An 18,715-nucleotide genomic window follows, 5' to 3' on the forward strand; every position below is an offset into this window, starting at 1 on the left:
TAGGTGGGACTCTCCAAAACGTATTTTTCCCTGGGCCCCATACACCCGAAGGATAGCCCTACATTCTTATACAGAGTCCCGTGCACGGTTAGAGTTGAGCACTAAGGTTGAAATTGCCCAGAGGTTTAAAAGTTCTAAGCAGATATCTCCTGAAATCCACTCAGCTTTTCTCTCCACATATCAAGACTTACTTGCGCTTTGAATGCAGTTATCCGTGTTGTTTAGGTCGGGAAAGGGGATATTAAATGATTTTTTCTTAAATCTTTGGAAAATTTTTAAAAAGCATAAAATAATTGCAGGTGACAGCCTGACTTCAGATGAATACAGAGTGTTTTCAAACTGTAGTGAAATAAAGCATGGATTTTGACACGTGTTAGACAACACAGCTGGACGCATTAGCCACCACAGGGCGTGGTGTCATGTGACCAGATCACCCTGCATCGGCGAAAGCCTTGTTATAAACGTCTCATTATAAAGCTTCTCTTTACCTAATCTAAGAGTATTATCTTAAGAATGCAAAGTTATTTAAAAAAACATATGAATCTAAGATACTTTCTGCTCACATCAAATTATAGACAGAGATTGAATGCTGAGGCTAGAAGTATCATTTAGAAACCCTGATTTTAGATAGACAGAGATTGAATGCTGAGGCTAGAAGTATCATTTAGAAACCCTGATTTTAGATAGAGATTGAATGCTGAGGCTAGAAGTATCATTTAGAAACCCTGATTTTAGATTCTTAAATTCATTTGAAGAGCCTCATTGTTCCCATGAGTTGATTATTTCATAAAAAGTAAACAAGTTTGAATGTGTAAAATCAATCTGTATGTCATAAAGATTACATTTGATAGAATAGCTTTTTGCAGCATTCAAAAATCACTTTCCTGATCATACAGGGCCCTCGTAGAGTGTGTCTGGAGCGGATGGGTGGTCAGGCTGGACCACTAAGCCTGTGAGCATAGTCACTGCCACGTCTATCCCTCATTCATTCATTCATTCCTGAGCCAAAGGCCACGGTAGATGGTAGATGGAAGACTTAACTGGTGAGCAGATATCCCTGCCCTTATGGTGCTAGTGTCTAGTCAGAGAGCAGACAACAAACTAATGGGCAAATACATAATTTAAAAAATGTGAAATGCTAAGATGCTAAGAAGGAAGTGGACAGGATACCCTGAGGGAGACTAATGGGGGTGAGGTTGAATTGGAGATCCTACTTCACTGGTGGCAGTTTAGGAGAGATCCACATTATGTGCAGATCTAGAGAGAATGCTCGCACCGAGGCCCGAAGACAGAAAAGAGCAGCGTGGCTGGGACTTAGTGAGTGTGGAGCGGGCACAGCATGGGGTGCAAGGGAATCTGGGGCCACACCCTGTAAGGCCTGGAAGGGAGGAGCACGAGGTTTATTCTACATGTAGTGGGAAGACAAGGAAAGTTTAAAAAGCAGGGCCATGCCATGATCTGATTTTTGTTTTTTTAATAAATTTATTTATTTATAGCTGCATTGGGTCTTAGCTGCTGCACACGGGCTTTCTCTAGTTGCGTTGCTGTGCGTGGGCTTCTTGTTGCGGTGGCCTCTCCTGTTGTAGAGCACCAGCTCCAGGCGTGCGGGCTCAGTAGTTGTGGCTCCCGGGCCCAGTTGCTCCACGGCATGTGGGATCTTCCCAGACCGGGGCACGAACCTGTGTCCCCTGCATTGGCAGGCAGACTCTTAACCACTGTGCCACCAGGGAAGTCCCTCTGATTTCTGTTTTAATGTCACTTGAACAGAGGCAGGGAGGAGGGTTAGAGGAAGCTGGAAAGCCATCTGGGAGCCTGGAACACCGGTCTCACTGATGCTGACCTGTAGGGTCACAGCAAGGCAGACAGTGGGGTGGGTGAGTTTCAGACCCATTTCGGGAGTGAAATGCTAGGAATCGATCATGGGTTAAATGTAGGTGTGGTAGAAAGAGGAATATCCAGGATGAATCCCAGGATTCTGGGGCTGGATTCTGGGTAGATAGAGAATCAAATTTGGGGGTAAAATCAAAAGTTCCATTTTGGATTTTTTTAAGCTGAGGGTACCATCGTATTCAAGGAGATGTCAAAGAGGCAGCTAGATACGATCATCCGGAAGTTAGAGAAACTGATGCTGAGACATACCAACCTTCCTACTCCTAGAAAGAGCCGTGGGACTCCCTGTCGTAACTGAACATTCATTCACTGCAACAGTGCATCTAAATGCAACGGAGAACAGGCTTAAAGGGAGCAAGGAGTTCCTCATCTTTGTCCCAGAGATGTTCCCACTGTGGGTTTAGGGGGAGAACTGAGTTCCTGAAACTTCTTTGCCTAAAATAAAAGGTGATGTTTTCATTCATGGAAAGAAAGTTGGATTGCGTAAAAATATTGTGACATGGAGAGCCTGATTCCAAATTCTGGATAAGAAATTAGATAAAAGCAGCTAAAAAAGAAATGTTTCCCCCTAAAAGGGCAGACAAATTATGAGCCATTTGAAGTAAATAAAATATCTGGCACTTTTTCCTCACTCTTACCTTGTGTCACTTACATAATGTTAATGAGACCTTGATTTTTAAAGATTCCTTACTGCACTAAACAGCTCAAGATTTCTAAATTTCAACGACAGAATGAAAATAGTAAGAGAGCTACAGTCAGTTTATAGATGTGTGTGTACATGCAGCAGTTCACATTTATCGTACAGCTTTGATTCAGATTGAAAAAGGCAACATTTTCTTTTTTTATAATTAATTGATCGTTCGTGCTTCTATTATTAGAGTTTGCTCCATCTTTAATTTTCCGGTCTTCTGTAAACCCAAGTCACCATATTTTTTTGTTAGAAAACATTACGTAAGAGTCATCCATCCCCCTGCCTTTTTAATCTTGCTTCTCAGGGTCCACCAGGACCACCAGGGCCACAGGGTCCTATTGGACCCCTGGGGCCACCAGGACCCATTGGAATTCCAGGAGAGAAAGGGATGAGAGGTGACAGTGGCCTTCCTGGAGCAGCAGGTGACAAGGGTGATAAGGTAAGCCTCTTCTTAAGTGAAAGATTCATATTAAACCCTCACCAGAATTGCTATGCCAGATTTTTTAATAATCACGAGTAGTACCTATCTGAACCTTAGAAAAATCAAATCTAAACTCCTCTTCGATATTCAGTCCTCATTCCTAACCCCTTTCCAGAGGAGCATGCCTTTCTTTACCTTTTCTAGGCACTTAAATACATGAGTTTACCCAGTAAGGAGTGGTTTTCTTTATGGCTTTTTAAAACAACCTAACTGATACTATATGTATCATGCAGAGCCTTTTTTTTTACTCAACCATATGGCTTGGAGATCATTTCATATCAATTTATGTAGATTGAATTTACTCCTTTACTCTATGATATGCCATAATACGGATAAAACTATAGTTTATTTCCTGTTGATGAGAATTTGAGATCCTAGTCCAAGTTCGTGTAGTGCAAGTGTGCAAAAACAGTCCTGTAAATTACCTGTGTTTACATTTAAGAGTTTGTTTCTCTAGGATAAATAGAGTCTGAGAAGTTGAATTTCCAGTTATAGGGTATTGAATGTATTCTTTGAACTAATATTGCCATGTTGGCTTTCTAAGTACAAAAAGAAAAGCACAAATGGTTGATTTCCAAAATGTTGGCATTTGAGCTCCTTAATGTAAAAATAGATGACAATGACTGATAAGGTTTTTTTTAACAAGTTATTAATTATTAATGTTTTTAAGTAAATTAACCTGTTAATCTAATAATTTAGTAGCTTTTCTATCTTCATTTTATTTTCTGGGATTTTAGGGTCCAACCGGTGCTCCTGGATTCCCGGGTTTGGATGGGATACCTGTAAGTATCCTTAAATTTTCTCCATTTTTTTTAAAGAAGGGAGAGACACTCATCAAAGTGCTTAAAATCACGTTTGTATATATATAAAATATATTTATATGTTATAATATATAATGTATATGGCAAACTCTTCTTTATTTTCTTATTTTAGTAAATGGAAGGGTGCTTGCATTTCAATTTTGTGTAATAACTCTGACACCAAAACATTTTTCTTGAAGAACAAGGTTTTCAAAAAGATTGGAGAAAAGCATTCCAAGATATGAGCTCGTATACTTGTCAGGTCAAGTACAATGTTCTGGAAATAAATTTATACTCATTACAAAAGTTTTTATTTGCTGGCGAGTCCTAATGGTGGGAGTGGGCTTAAACCTCTCATTGCTGATACGAAAACCAGAGGAAAGAAGGAAAAGGTATTTGGCAGGGTTTATAATTCATTAGAGTCTTTCTAAGGATTTCAAGGAAGATTTCCTCCCTGATCTCTGAAAATACTCCAGACTAAATTAATTTAAATTGGGGTGTATGAAAATAGATTTATTTATTTTTACTATGCTACATAGTTCTTGTGGGTGGGGAAGGAGGTTTCACAAAACTGATCGACATGTGAGTCACAATTGCCATAATTTGGGGACCCATATCGCAGAACCTTTTTGTGATGGTATTCTTGCAAAAATGCTTCACCTATCATTTTGTTTCTTGTAGGGGCACCCAGGGCCTCCTGGATCCAGAGGCAAATCTGGCATAGATGGCTACAACGGCTCAAGAGGTGCCCCAGGCTTTCCAGGAGAAAGAGGAGCTCCTGGCCCACAAGGCTCCCCAGTAAGACAGCCACAGTTCAGCCTAGTGGGAATCTTAAGTGAAAAGGCCCTCCAGCGGGAGCAGGCTGGATGTGTTCGAGAAACAGAGTTATTACAAGTGTACTGGGAGCCTGGTGAACAAATGCGGGCGACTGGAGGATGAGGACAGAGAGTTGGGCAGGACTTAGAAGACACGGGGCCTTGTAGACTATGGAAGGAAGCTGGGTTTTCTTTTCCATGCCATGGGAATGCACTGGATGGTTTTAAGGAAGGAAGAAATATGACCTGACTGATGTTCTATCATGATGCTCCTGGCTGCCATACAGAGAATGGATGATAGGGGAAGGGAGGCCACTTAGCAAAGCTTAGGTTGTTTATCATTCAGGGTTCATTGCAGATACATAAACCCCTCTAGGTATTTCAAGCCGAGAGGAATTTTTTTTTTTTTTTTTTTTTTTTTTTCGGTACGGGGTCCTCGCACTGTTGTGGCCTCTCCCGTTGCGGAGCACAGGCTCTGGACGCGCAGGCTCAGTGGCCGTGGCTCACGGACCCAGCCGCTCTGCGGCATGTGGGATCTTCCCGGACCGGGGCACGAACCCGCGTCCCCTGCATCGGCAGGTGGACTCCCAACCACTGCGCCACCAGGGAAGCCCAAGAGGAATTTAATACCAGGAATTTGGCACTGATTATTATGGTTGGAGGATTGAAACTCCAGGGTCACTATGGGACTACTGATTTCAAGGGCTCACACTTAGCTGAGATTCAGAAGTCAGAAGCTTCTCTTGCACCTCAACCACTGGCCGCACTTCTGAATGTCGAGACACCAGCAAACACTCAAGTTTCTAACTTCCTGCTTGGCAGCATCAGCAGTACCCGAAGAGGATGCCTTCCTCAGTTCTGCCTCCCAAATCTCATAAGTACATCTCCCAGGTGGAACCTACTTCACACCCAGCTGCAAAGCAGTCTGGGAAATGTAGTTTTTAGCTTTCTAGCTCCTGTAATGCAAAAAGATAAATGGAAGAGATTTGGAATGGAGGTCCAGAAACAGCTGACAATATCCAACACTTAACTTTACAGCTCTTAGTTTTTTATTTTTCCTTCAAAAATTTGGACTTTTATTTAAACATAACTTCAGCAAGAACTGCCCTTTCCTCTACCACTTGTATCTCCTTTCTCTCTCTTTCTTTTCCTTTTTTTCTCACTTAAATAAAGACTAGAGATAATTTACCCTTTCAAAGCTGATTTTCTGTGACTGTTTTTCAGCCTTTCCATTTCTTTAATTAAATATCATTTCCTGAGATTCCTTCTAAAAGGTTTTCTCATCACCACCACAATCATCTTGCTTTCTTCTGTGAGTTTTCCTTTTGTTCCAGATCGTAGTAGAAATGATCGATCTGAACACAAAACTCAAAAAAGAATTTTTCCATATTCACATTTTTCTTGTGGTACCAAGTAACAACCAACTCCCATTGTTAAGCTTCTCAACCACTCTTTATTTTCAGACTCAGCCCCCTTGAAGGCTCAGGGGTGCAGTCTGGTGAATGCACATCTCTTAAGATCTTCAAATTGGTTCATGCCTCATTCTACTGAGCGTCCATGAACATTCAGGAGAGGAGGGTTCTCGATTTTAGCTTGAACACAGCATGTAGTACTGACCACAGTACTGAAGTTTGTCATAATGATCTCTTTGCAAAGCAATTTTCTTTCCCTTGACCTGTTTCTTATATGGGCAGAGCTCACTTTGCACACAGTGTGAGATGTTAAGAATGGCATGCAATCTGAAGGCGCACAAAGCAGCCTTTACATCCAATGGGAAAATTACTATCGTTCCATGACCTTTAAGATATTTTGTTAAAACATCATAAATATATAGAGAAAAAATTTTAAGCTAATATTTATTTAGTACGTTGTAATCTAAAGCATTAGGAACATTGAAAATTAAAGGGTTTTCTTTCTTTGTAAAAACTTATCAAGGCAGTTTGAACTGTGCTTGCTGTCATCTGGTCCCATAACTTAGGACATGAAGTGAATGTGTTTTCTATGCTTTGGTGAATGTCATACTCTTCTCTAAGCTTGGACCAGCTTCCAGTGTGGTGAGATATCGCTGAGAGTTTCTTTAACGTGAAGTTCTTCTGCCTGTGTCACTCCCTCTGGCACATCTTCATCCTTTTGGTCACAACCACTTCCCTCTTTTATGTTGATAAGTTTGCCTTCCTAAGTCCCTCTGGCTTGAATGAGAACAGTGACAACATTCCCACAATATCTGTTCCTTCCCTAATTCCACTTACATTCTATTTGAATTTCACCTCCACTATTAGCAGTTTTCATTTCCTCACTTCATTTTCATCTTTCTTGGCAATCCTCTCTTTCAATGATTTGTTTTTATGAAATGTCCTTTGGGTTTATCACTGGGAGACAAGGGGCAACACAGCTACATACTTCGTTGTCTGTGTGTGAACTAACAGATGTTAGTGACCAGTCGCTGATAGACTTTGAAAGGAGTGATATGATCAGTTGGTGATCATGATTCACATGTTACTTGTGTAGTGATCTGTGGACCAATGAGCCAGCAGTGATGTTTGTGCCTTATGCAGTGACCCAGTTAATTAATACACAGTGGTAACTGAAATTTGAACCAGTTGGTGGGAGGACTGGTGTGATGTAACTTATATGTGGAACTGAAACTCACACGTATTGGGACTGTGCGAAGCAACAGTTGCTTGTGTAGGCAAATCTGATTTCTCAAGGAAAGCGTTGGTGTAATTTACCACAAAACTGTTTAGTATCTCCCACTGGAAGCAAAGTCAAGCACTCTCCTAAGAGGGATTAGCTTTGAAATCTGCATGTCCTTCACAGGAGCTTGATACATGAAGATGGTAGAATTTTCATATGGTAACCAAGTTAAGATGTATTAAGATATTAAGTAGGATATTAAGATAGTAAGTAGGAAAACTTTGGGGAGAAAGTACACTGAGGTATTTCATTCACTTTAAAAAATTACTCTAAGTAAACAAACTTGCAGCTATGTATAAAAACCTTCTAAAAGGAACGTTATGTTTTTTTAAAAGTTAATCTTACAGCGGATAACTAGGCTCTGTTTTGAATACAAATACTTAAATGGATAAAATAATTTTTTTGCTATCTCTAGGGCATAAATTATTAACTGACAAGTGCAGAATTGTTTACTTAGTATAATACAAGTATTATGTGCATTATATTGTGAAGAAGAGTGCAATTTTCCTGCTGAATAATTAGTAAACAGCTATAAATGTATTAGTATTATATATAACCTATATAAATATATTACATATTTATAATATATATAAATATTTGTAATATATTTATAAATATATTAGTAGATATTCTGTCTTAGGAGATTCCTCAGTAGATCTTAACCAAATATTAAATAAGTATATATGACAACCTTAGGATGATAATAAAAATGAGAATAAAGAAATCTCCACTAGTGAAATATGATTATAATGGTAATTTTATTGGTGAGTAATATTTCATTTGCAAAAGAAAATACAGAAATAGTAATATGCTCTTTTCCTCTCTTAAAGTGAATATTTTATTTTCAGGGCCTTCTTGGGAGAAAAGGAGAAAAAGGAAATTCAGTGTTCATTTTAGGTGTCATTAAAGGTATTCAGGTAAGCTTTACAATCAGGGTGGGTTTAAAACAACTTTTTTCTGTATAAGTAAACCCATGAAGAAAACACATGGACTGAGATTTCCTTTAAAATGTCTCTGAGGATACTGGTTTTGATCATTACCCTGACCCTCTGGGATGACCCATACTTCTTGTGTGAAGGCACTTGGCTTTAGCTTCTCTGGCTGCAGAATTCCCCTCCCTCCCTACGATTCTCGCAGAGTTGCAATGAATACATTTATTTCAGGGTTTCTCAGCCTCAGCACTGTTGACATTTTGGGCCAGTTAATCATTTGTCGTGGAGGCTGACCTGTGTATGGTAGGAGGTTGAACATTTTCCCTGGCGTCTACCCATTAGATGCCAGTAACACCCCCCGACCCCCCCCCCCACACCCAAACAATATCTCCAGACATTACCAAATGTCTCCTGGGGGAAAAATCACTTCCAGCTGAGACGCATTAATTACTTTGTAGTTAAAATATTGTGATATTAATACTTACCATTCATGATGATAGAAGTCACCACTATTGAACTTGAAAATTGTAGAAACCTGATAGCACTATCCTTAGCAAATGAAATGCTTTTGTGTTTTTCACAGAGAATGATGTACAAATATTCAGAAATAAACTCTTGAATGACCACCGCATCTCTCTAATCTGAGTAGCCGTGGATGAGCAGAAGGAGATCACTAGATACGATAGACTCAAGAGGAGAGATACAGTACATTTTCAAGACATGGTCATTTCTCTTAAGGAAAGATATTCTACAATAATTAGATAAAAGTAGTCCTAGATTGCCTCTATCAGATTCCAAGTTCTGTGCCACCTGGAGTGGCCACACCTGAGTGGTGATCCCTTAAGCGGGCTTACAATATGTGTTTATAGCCTCTGTGCCTATTCTTACTTGTTAGACAGCAAGCACTATGCTTCTATTTATAGCTTAAATGATACATTCATAAACTTAGCATCAAAAACAGGGTCATTCTAGGAACCAGTATGATGTGTTGGAAGGAGTGAACTGACCCTTACCTACTACTGTGACTTTAAGCGACCCCCTCAACCTCTCTGAGCCTCATTTTCCTTATTATTTTTTTTTTTTTTGCGGTACGCGGGCCTCTCACTGTTGTGGCCTCTCCCGTTGCGGAGCACAGACTCCGGACCGCAGGCTCAGCAGCCATGGCTCACAGGCCCAGCCGCTCCGCGGCATGTGGAATCTTCCCGGACCGGGGCACGAACCCGTGTCCCCTGCATCGGCAGGCAGACTCTCAACCACTGCGCCACCAGGGAAGCCCCTCATTTTCCTTAGTTGTGAAAGGAAATTAATATCTACCCTGCCTTCCTCTCAGTGCTGATGGTCTGTTATAATAGTTTATACTGCCATGTATTGTAAAGTATAATGTACAGTACAATATTAGTTATGGTGAGTATTTTTTGGTAATTGTGCAAGAAAGAACAAGCGAGACAGAAAGGGAGATGAATATAGAGAATTCCTCATCTTAAAGAGAAACAGAGGATCCCTAATGGAAGTGGCATGCAGATCGATAACCTTGGAGAAACAATGGTTTTAAGAGCCTATATCCACTTCATACCCATTTGGATGATTGTTACTAAAAAAAGAAAAACAAAATAATGTGTTAGTAATTACGTGGAAGAGTTGGGACCCTTGTGCATTGCTGGTGGGAATGTAAAATGGTGTCGCTGCTGTGGAAAATGGTAGGGTGATTGCTCAAAAACTTAAATGTGGAATTACCCTGTGACCCAGCTATTCTACTTCTAGATATGTTCTCCCAAAAATGAAGGCAGGGACTCAAACAGATACTTGTACACCCATATTCATAGCAGCCTATTCACAATAGCCAAAAGGTGGAAGCAACCCAAGTGTCTACCTACTGATGAATGGGTGAACAGAGTGTAGTACATACACACATACAACACAATATTTTTCAGCCTTAAAAAGTCAGGGAATTCTAAAGCATGCTACAACATGGTTGAACCCTGAGGTCATTGTGCTGAGTGTAATAAGCTGGTCACAAAAGGACAGGAAATATGTGATTCCACTTAGATGAGGTCCCTAGAGTAGTCAAATTCACAGAGACAGAAAGTAGATGGTGCTTGCCAGGGGCTGGGGAAGCGGGGATGGAGGGCTAGTATTTAATGGATACAGGGTTTCCATGAAGAAATGAAGACGCTTGGACAATGGAAGCACAACATGGTGAATGTATTTAATGCCACAGAACCGTACACTTAAAAAAGGTTAAAATGTTAAATTTTATCATACGTATATTTTGCGGTATATTGTACATTTTGGAAAAAAAAGGAAGAGTCTGTATTCAAGAGAATATACACCCCTTGATCCTTTAAAGTGAGTAGAGTCTCAGGGCAGAGTCGAGTCACAAAGCGGTAGATGTGCACAGTGGCAGAGAGGGTTTCCACACGAATTCCCTTTACCTTTGCTCCTGGGTGATAACAAGGTGTTAATTAAGGGAGGAAAGGTCTGCCAATCAGATGACAGACAGTTAAACTGATGAAATGGGACCACTGGATCGAGAATTTAGAGCTTTGTTTTTTTCTTTAGAACATTTTAAACTGAAAGATGAAATCTCACCTTGATTCCATGTCCTCACGACTCCAGCAATCTTTCCCTGGTCTCAGCTGGGTAGAAGTAGAATTCAGGGCTTAAGAATGGAGACAGAAAAACACCTCCATAGAGCCCTTCCACAGCTGTCTTTTCAACACTGAAAAACTGAACAAACTGCACAGACAGTCCAAATAAGTCCCGTGTGTGTGTGTTTACTTTTATGTTGTGTGTTTTAGGGAAATGGTGTTGCTCTTCTAATGCAGTGTCCTGATACTATTGCAGGGTGACAGAGGGGACCCAGGACCTCCCGGCTTACCAGTAAGTCTCCTGGGCAGGCCGTGCGCTTCTGTTTGCTCCTCAGATAGCCTATGGTCTCCACTAGTTTGCATCTCAGCAGGACCAGCTACCTAATTTGCAGGGCCCACCTGGTGCAAAATGAAAATGTAGGTCTCTTGTTCAAAAATTATTACAAATTTTAAGATGGTGACAGCAGAGCATTAAATCAAGCATGAGGCCCCGTGTGACTGCACAGGTCCCAGGCCCACAGAGCCGCCCTTGAATTTCAGTAAGCTCCAGCTTACCTTTCACTTCTGTCTTGCAATGATCGTTTGGTATTGCTTGGGTAGCTATAGTCGCTTAATATTTAGGAAGATAATTCCGCTTAGAAACTACCTAAATAATATATGTCCAGTGAAAATGCTTTTGCTTGCCTGAATCAGTAATTGTGTATTATGTTTAGTATTTTGCCCTATCTTCATGTTCCTGGAATTTGTGATTCAATGATTATATTTGTCTTTCCAATTCATCAGTATTCATAAGATTAAAACTGAAAGCAATTTGGCCTCCTAATGGTTCACCTATAATTGTGTTTGGTAACTTCCGATTGTTGACAGGATTACTTTCTCAGGTTGTTTTTTTCTTACTACTCCGGCAGCTCAGTTCTACGTTATCAGTGAGATACCTTGGTGTCACTGTTAAAATAAATACCAATTCATTCTCTAGGAGAGAGTAATGCCATTGCACACTCTCAAATCATTTGACATGGGCAGGGTGAGTGGGAGAACAGAGCCCCTTTCTCCATACCTCTAGAACTGCCCAACTATAACCTTTCCTTGTGAATTTGTGTGTTATTCTGCTGTAACTTAACATGTTGCAGAAAATTGTTTATGGCTTAATTACCTTGATCTTGAATTGGGGACATTTCTATTCACACTGATCTTACAGGGCACGTTGAAAGGATATATTAGAGTATAACTACATTAATAATTTATTTAATGCTAAGTAATATTAATATTGTAAAAGCATTATGATGTATATTAAATTTATAACATATTTGGAATTTAGGAGTAACAAGGTTTCTTTGTTCTCTACTTTTGCTACTACAAGATTTATTTGTGAATAAGTAGATTGATCTCTGGATCTTAATCCCAAACGTAGGAGTTAGTCACACCCACCAAGTGCTACTGCCTGCCAGCTCTGTGCCCTTTTCCCAGCTCTGTCAGAGCTACTGTTCAAGATGACGCAGCAGGGCAGGTGTGGCCGGGACTGTGATTTCTCCGGAGGTCTTTATCCAACTGGGATTACATGCAGCTCTCCCATGAACGATGATTATGGTTTCTGGTAACGAATTTACTGATTTTTCTCATGTTTAGGGCTCAAGGGGAGTGAGAGGACCAGCAGGCCCAGTGGGATATCCAGGAGAGCCGGGGTTGGCAGTAAGTACAGCACTGCTGATTCTGTCTCTCCAAAAGCCCTGACTTGATATTTAAATCAAGCAAAAGAAAGCAGAATTGCAGTCTTGGGCAATTCAGGCAGAGATGGGTTCTTTTCGAGATTATCACCTGATGAATCAGCCAACACTCACCATTATGAGCGTGAGTCCCTCCTGAAGCACGGGTCCCTGGAGGTGGGGGGCAGGAGGGGGGTGGGGGGCAGGAGGGGGGTGGAGGTGGGGGGCAAGCAGCCCAGCCGTGGTAGGAAGTCCATCATGTGTGTTTCAAAATTAAGCGTTTCCTAAGGAGGAGCTTGGGACAACCAATAAGGGCACAGTCTGATTTCCATCACTGATAACTGATCTGTGTGTTTTTGCTGTTGATTTAGGGACCTCCAGGCCCTCCTGGGAGTCCAGGTTTGAAGGTAGGCAGCCATGAGTAAGATACACAAATGAAGTCCATGTACAATGAGATAAGTGACCACTAATATTTGTCAGAATCATGTCTTCCCTCTTTTTAGAATTCCCGAACTATTTAATAAATACACTTCAACAAATTGCTTAACCAGAAGTCTTATGACTTGTAATTACTTTTTAATATTCCAAAGCAATTAGTTTCCTTTTTCTTTTCTTTTCCAGGGTAATCCTGGCGTGGGAGTAAAGGGGCAAATGGGAGACCCGGTAAGAACTCCCTTTTGCGTGGAGGAGCACATGTTAAAATGTATGGGCTACCCGGGTCGAGGAGACGGTTCTGATTACCACTTAACTTGTGTTCGTTCTCTCGTCACTGTCCAGCTTTATGGCTGAGAATTTGTCTTTGCTGAATTATTATGACACCATTACCCTTGACTATAAAATGACAGTTCTGACAAAACCTAACAGTAAATTCAATTTAATTTATATAGCACACTTCCCCCTAGCCCAAAGACACGGAATATTTCTGATAATATATCCGGGGTAACAATTTGTTTAATTATGGATTTGTTTAGCTTAACTTGCCAAATTTCATCAGAGTCCTAAACTTCACACATAAATAAAAATATGAATAACTGTGACCCAAAGCATTGAGCAACACACCGTCCACCCCTCACACCCATAGTCCTTTCTGCTGAAACACAAAACTAAGTAAGGATAAACTTTAGAAAAGTGCTTTAAGGTGGAAGCTCATCTGGAAACAATCTGAATCCTTAAGAGTTGGTGAGGGGCTCTTTCAACAACTGTGGGTAAATAGATATTGAGCATCTACCCTGTGCCAGGCTAGGATTGGTGCTTGGTGTGGGGATTTGGCGAGACAGACCTGATCTCCGCTCTCATGGAGTTCCAGTGTGGTTGGGAAATTTATGGTACAGCCATTTAACACGCTTGCCAAAAATATACTGGAAGACGTCATGATGTGGGGAAATTCCAGGTTCTAGTACTTATTGGGTTGGCCAAAAAGTGCCTTCGGTTTTAAGTAAAATTAAAGACACATTTTTCATTTTCACCAAGAACTTTATTGAGCAACGTATTCACCCTTTTGTACCACTACCTCCTGCCATTTTCAGGCAACTTCATCATTCCGTCTTCTCAAAACATTTTATCTTTTTGAGCAAAGAACTGTTCCAGGTGCCTTTTACAGTCTTCCAGGGAATTGAAATTTTTTCCAGTAAGAGAATTTTGTAAAGACTGAAATAAATGGAAATCCAAAGGTGCAATGCCTGGTGAATACGACGGGTGAATCAGAACTTCCCAGCCAAGCTGTAAGAGTTTTTGCCTGGTCATCAAAGAAACATGCGGTCTTACATTATCCTGATGGAAGATTATGCATTTTCTGTTGACTAATTCTGGACGCTTTTTGTCGAGTGCCACTTTCAGTTGGTCTAATTGGGAGCAGTACTTGTTGGAATTAACTGTTTGGTTTTCCGGAAGGAGCTCATAATAGCGGACTCCCTCCCAATCCCACCATATACACAACATCACCTTCTTTGGATGAAGACCATCCTTTGGTGTGGTTGGTGGTGGTTCATTTCGCTTGCCCCACGAGCTCTTCCATTCCACATTGTTGTACAGTATCCACTTTTCATTGCCCGTCACAATTTGTATTAGAAACAGAACTATTTCATTACGTTTCAGTAGAGAATAACGTGGAAATATGGTCAAGAAGGTTTTTTTCGCTTACGTGGAACCCAAACATCAAAGTGATTCACATAACCAAACTGGTGCAAATGATTTTCCATGCTTGATGTGGATATTTTGAGTATGTCGGCCATCTCCTGCGTGGTATAATGTTGATTGTTCTCAATTATTGTTTCAATTTGACCGTATCAACCTCAGTTGGTCTACCTGACCATGGAGCACCATCCAGTGAGAAATCTCCAGCACGAAACTTTGCAAACCACTTTTGACACGTTCGATCAGGCACAGCACCTTCTCCATATACTGCACGAATCTTTTTGTGTGTTTCAGTCACGTTTTTACCTTTTAAAGCATAGTATGCCGAAAATGTTGCTTTTTTTCTTCCATCTTCAATATTAAAATGGCTCCACAAAAATTCACCAATTTCGATGTCTTTTTTTAAATGCACGCTGATATGACACCTGTCACATACGGTCTAACAAAATTGTTTCGAATGAAGTTAAAGACAACTAAGTGCTACCAGAGCCATCTTATGGAAAAAAATGAACGAACCTTTTGACCCACCCAATATGATAGGAAAATGTGCAAAAAATAATGTTGTAAAATATATTAAATGATTTAAAATTTTACTAAAATATAAACTATATTCTTCATTTAAATTATGTTTATTATTATATAGTGTTACTTTCATTATAATATATATATTTTTTTTATTGGGGTATAGTTGCTTTACAATGTTGTGTTAGTTTCTGCTGTACAGCAAAGTGAATCAGCTATAGGTATACATATATTACCTCTTTTTTGGATTTCCTTCCCATTTAGGTCACCGCAGAGCATTGAGTAGAATTCCCCGTGCTATGTAGCAGGTTCTCATTAGTTATCTGTTTTATACATATTAGTTTATATATGTCAATTCCAAACTCCCAATTCATCCCACCCCCCTTTTCCCCGCTTGGTGTCCATACATTTGTTCTCCACATCTGTGTCTCTATTTCTGCCTTGCAAACAGGTTCATCTGTACCGTTTTTCTAGATTCCACATATATGCGTTAATGTATGGTATTTGTTTTTCTCTTTCTGACTTACTTCACTCTGTATGACAGTCTCTAGGTCCATCCACATCTCTACAAATGACCCAATATCATTTCTTTTTATGGCTGAGTAATATTCCATTGTATATATGTACCACATCTTCTTTATCCATTCATCTGTTGATGGGCCTTTAGGTTGCTTCCGTGACTTGGCTGTTGTAAATAGTGCTGCAATGAACATTGGGGTGTATGTGTCTTTTTGAATAAGAGTCTTCTATCAGAGTTTCAAATTATGTTTAACGCACCATTTAGTCACATATACATGTATGCACACATGCATATTATGCACAGATGTGTATATGTAGACATGTATATGTATACATGTGTGTACACACAGTTATATACCCACGCATACATACAAACACACACACACCACAAAGAACTGTACCAAAGTTTTAATAGAGATTACCTCTGGATGGTAGGATTATGGATCACCTTTATTTTTTAAATTCATTTTTAACAGTAAGTATGTATTATTTATGAAAAACAATAAACATTTAAAATTACATTATGTATTTGCCATGATTTTTATTTTAAATCCATGACATACAGGCTTGTAAGCATTATACCACAATATGTGGGTGAAAGTCTTCTTAATTTCAATTTTTATTTCAAAATAAAGTTAATATGAAATTCTTATTATCTTGATTTTTTTTAAAGGGTGAGGTTGGCCAACAGGGTTCTCCAGGACCCACCCTTCTGGTGCAGCCACCTGATTCTGGTCTCTATAAAGGAGAAAAGGTAATTCTCAGTCCATATGTGACCTTGGTAAAGTAGTCATAGCTAACATTTTCTGAACATGTTCCCGTGCCAGCGAAGAGCTGAGCAGCTACGTGCAACGCTGCCTTGATCCCAGGGTAACCTTTACAGGTTGGTACTATTATTAGCTCCATTATAAAGAGTTGAAAAAGTGAGACTTGGAAAGGTTACCAGTGTTCTCAAGTTTACCCAGCTGTTGAGTGGCAGACCTAGCTTAGGCTGCTAAACTGCGACATGTCCTCCAGGATGTAGTCCCCCATTCATGTCTTTGATATGGTCGCTGAAAATACCACTGGAAATCCAGCTGTCCTTTAGATGTTACATATGGATCTGATGCTTTGGTAATTGAAAGGTGACAGAGGCATAGAACCGAGCATGTAGTAGACTCTTGGCAAATATTAATTCCTTTGTCACCCTCCAGCACTGATGTTACTGATGCCATGTGCACATTCTTGTCAGTTTTCAATTACTGGATTCAGTTTCACTGCCTTGCTCAAAATGAGCCTCTCCTCTCAGTGGCTGCATTCCCAGCTTGCATCTGCTGCCCTGGTTCCATGGTGACTCCCCCCACTGCTCTGCTGTCCCACAACGCACAATGCTACACCTTTTACACAGAACTGGCCTCCTGAAGAGTGTCAGGTTCAAAGGTGTGCTTGGATCTTAGTTGCTAATTACCGACAGTTGACGAGTAATCCTTTATTAAAAAATTAGGAGAATGGCTGTTGAAAGAGGTAATTTCTTAAAGAGATGGAACTCAGTATGTTGAATAAAGCCGGTAAGCCAGATTATATTCATTGTGATTTTTAGGGTATTAAAGGAACGCCTGGAATCATTGGACCTCCCGGACCACCAGGCCCCAAGGTAATTTATTTAAAGAACTTAAAAAACTGTATGATGTGCTATCTTAATTTAAAAATTTTTACATGGTTATTATCACTGCTTTAAATGCCGATATGTTACTAGAACTTTTCAGTATTTCATCATAATTCTGTAGGAAGACTACTTCCAAAGTAGCTGTTTTCTTTAAGCTGCTGGCAATAATTTTTATTTCTTGTTTTGTTTTTGCATTCGTATTGCTGAAATACTGTTGCTTGAACTCCTCTAAAAGTGTCATCTCTTTAAGGGGGAACCCGGTATTGGGACAAAAGGAGAGAAGGGTATTCCTGGATTTCCAGGACCTCGGGTAAGGATCATTCTTGGCGTCCTTAACTTCAGTGAGTTTGGAGGCATTTCTCTCTCCCATTTTTATAAGACTAGATCAATATTTCTGAGAGTTCAAAAGTGGAGATTATCTCTAAGAGGAATGCTATATTTTGGTCAGCAAGAATTGTGTGATAGCTAAGTGCCCCAGAGCAGCCCTTTCATGGACATTATTTGGATAAAACAGGCAAGCAGAAGATGGGAGAATTGGCAGGAAGTAATGGGATCGTGGCATTTTCTTACTGGCTCAGTGTCAGTGTGATAGTAGCTTGGAATTGTTCATTTAAGCCTATTTGATAAAAGAAGGTACTGATCTAGGGGCAGTAGCTAGAAAACAACTATAGCATCAGGCCTCAAACATCTCCACACATGTCACTAATGGGATCCCCATTCACAGAGTCAGTATGAAGGCCAGACCTTGGCGAGCATGGGCATTGCGTTTATCTGACTCAGATTTAGTACTTAACGAGACAATATTGACTTCTGTAGTAATTTTCATCACTGATAATGCATAGAGCAACTATTAATCTCTAGAGAAATTATATTGCGATGATTCAAAGATATTTAGCTCAGTGCAAGCATTAAATTAAATAAACTGAAATGGAAGAACAGCAAAAACAACAAAACTGTGTTCTTAATTTAAGGCACTGTCAAGGACATTAATTTTTTGAATAAGATTAAAGATCAATTAAAATAACAAATGTTATAAAGAAATGGAATCTCTTTTATATTTATTTCCTTTATTCAGCTACCTTTGCAGACAAGATTAAATACCAACGAATCAATCTCATAAGGTGAAAAATGATTCACTGAACTGGTTTATGTATTTTGTTTTAATTCTGCTTGTGTTGATTTTTGTGAATTTATTAGGGGGACCCTGGCTTCTATGGATCTCCAGGTTTTCCAGGATTAAAGGTAAATGAACACGATTATAGAGAGGATAAATACATATTCATTAGTAAATGCAATTCAGTA

The 18,715-nt window shown here is 39.8% G+C and overlaps 1 protein-coding gene across 6 annotated transcripts in view; it reads left to right on the forward strand.

Moving 5' to 3' along the window:
* COL4A4 (collagen type IV alpha 4 chain) overlaps positions 1 to 18,715 on the forward strand; it is a 140,645-nt gene that overhangs the window by 42,851 nt on the left and 79,079 nt on the right. For all 6 annotated transcript variants that reach the window (XR_003793820.1, XM_029224501.1, XM_029224503.1 and 3 more), the window contains 12 exons: positions 2,886 to 3,020; positions 3,800 to 3,844; positions 4,544 to 4,660; positions 8,220 to 8,288; positions 11,148 to 11,183; positions 12,518 to 12,580; positions 12,966 to 13,001; positions 13,216 to 13,257; positions 16,442 to 16,522; positions 17,348 to 17,401; positions 17,664 to 17,723; positions 18,611 to 18,655. Coding sequence is in view for 5 of the 6 variants with exons in the window: in XM_029224501.1 (XP_029080334.1) it covers positions 2,886 to 3,020; positions 3,800 to 3,844; positions 4,544 to 4,660; positions 8,220 to 8,288; positions 11,148 to 11,183; positions 12,518 to 12,580; positions 12,966 to 13,001; positions 13,216 to 13,257; positions 16,442 to 16,522; positions 17,348 to 17,401; positions 17,664 to 17,723; positions 18,611 to 18,655 (783 nt within the window). In the remaining variant the exon portion in view is untranslated. The remainder of the gene's footprint in view (positions 1 to 2,885; positions 3,021 to 3,799; positions 3,845 to 4,543; positions 4,661 to 8,219; positions 8,289 to 11,147; positions 11,184 to 12,517; positions 12,581 to 12,965; positions 13,002 to 13,215; positions 13,258 to 16,441; positions 16,523 to 17,347; positions 17,402 to 17,663; positions 17,724 to 18,610; positions 18,656 to 18,715) is intronic.

This window comes from Monodon monoceros, unplaced genomic scaffold, assembly GCF_005190385.1.
Source record: "Monodon monoceros isolate NGI ecotype Baffin Bay Population unplaced genomic scaffold, NGI_Narwhal_1 Super_Scaffold_16, whole genome shotgun sequence".
NCBI lineage: Eukaryota > Metazoa > Chordata > Mammalia > Artiodactyla > Monodontidae > Monodon > Monodon monoceros.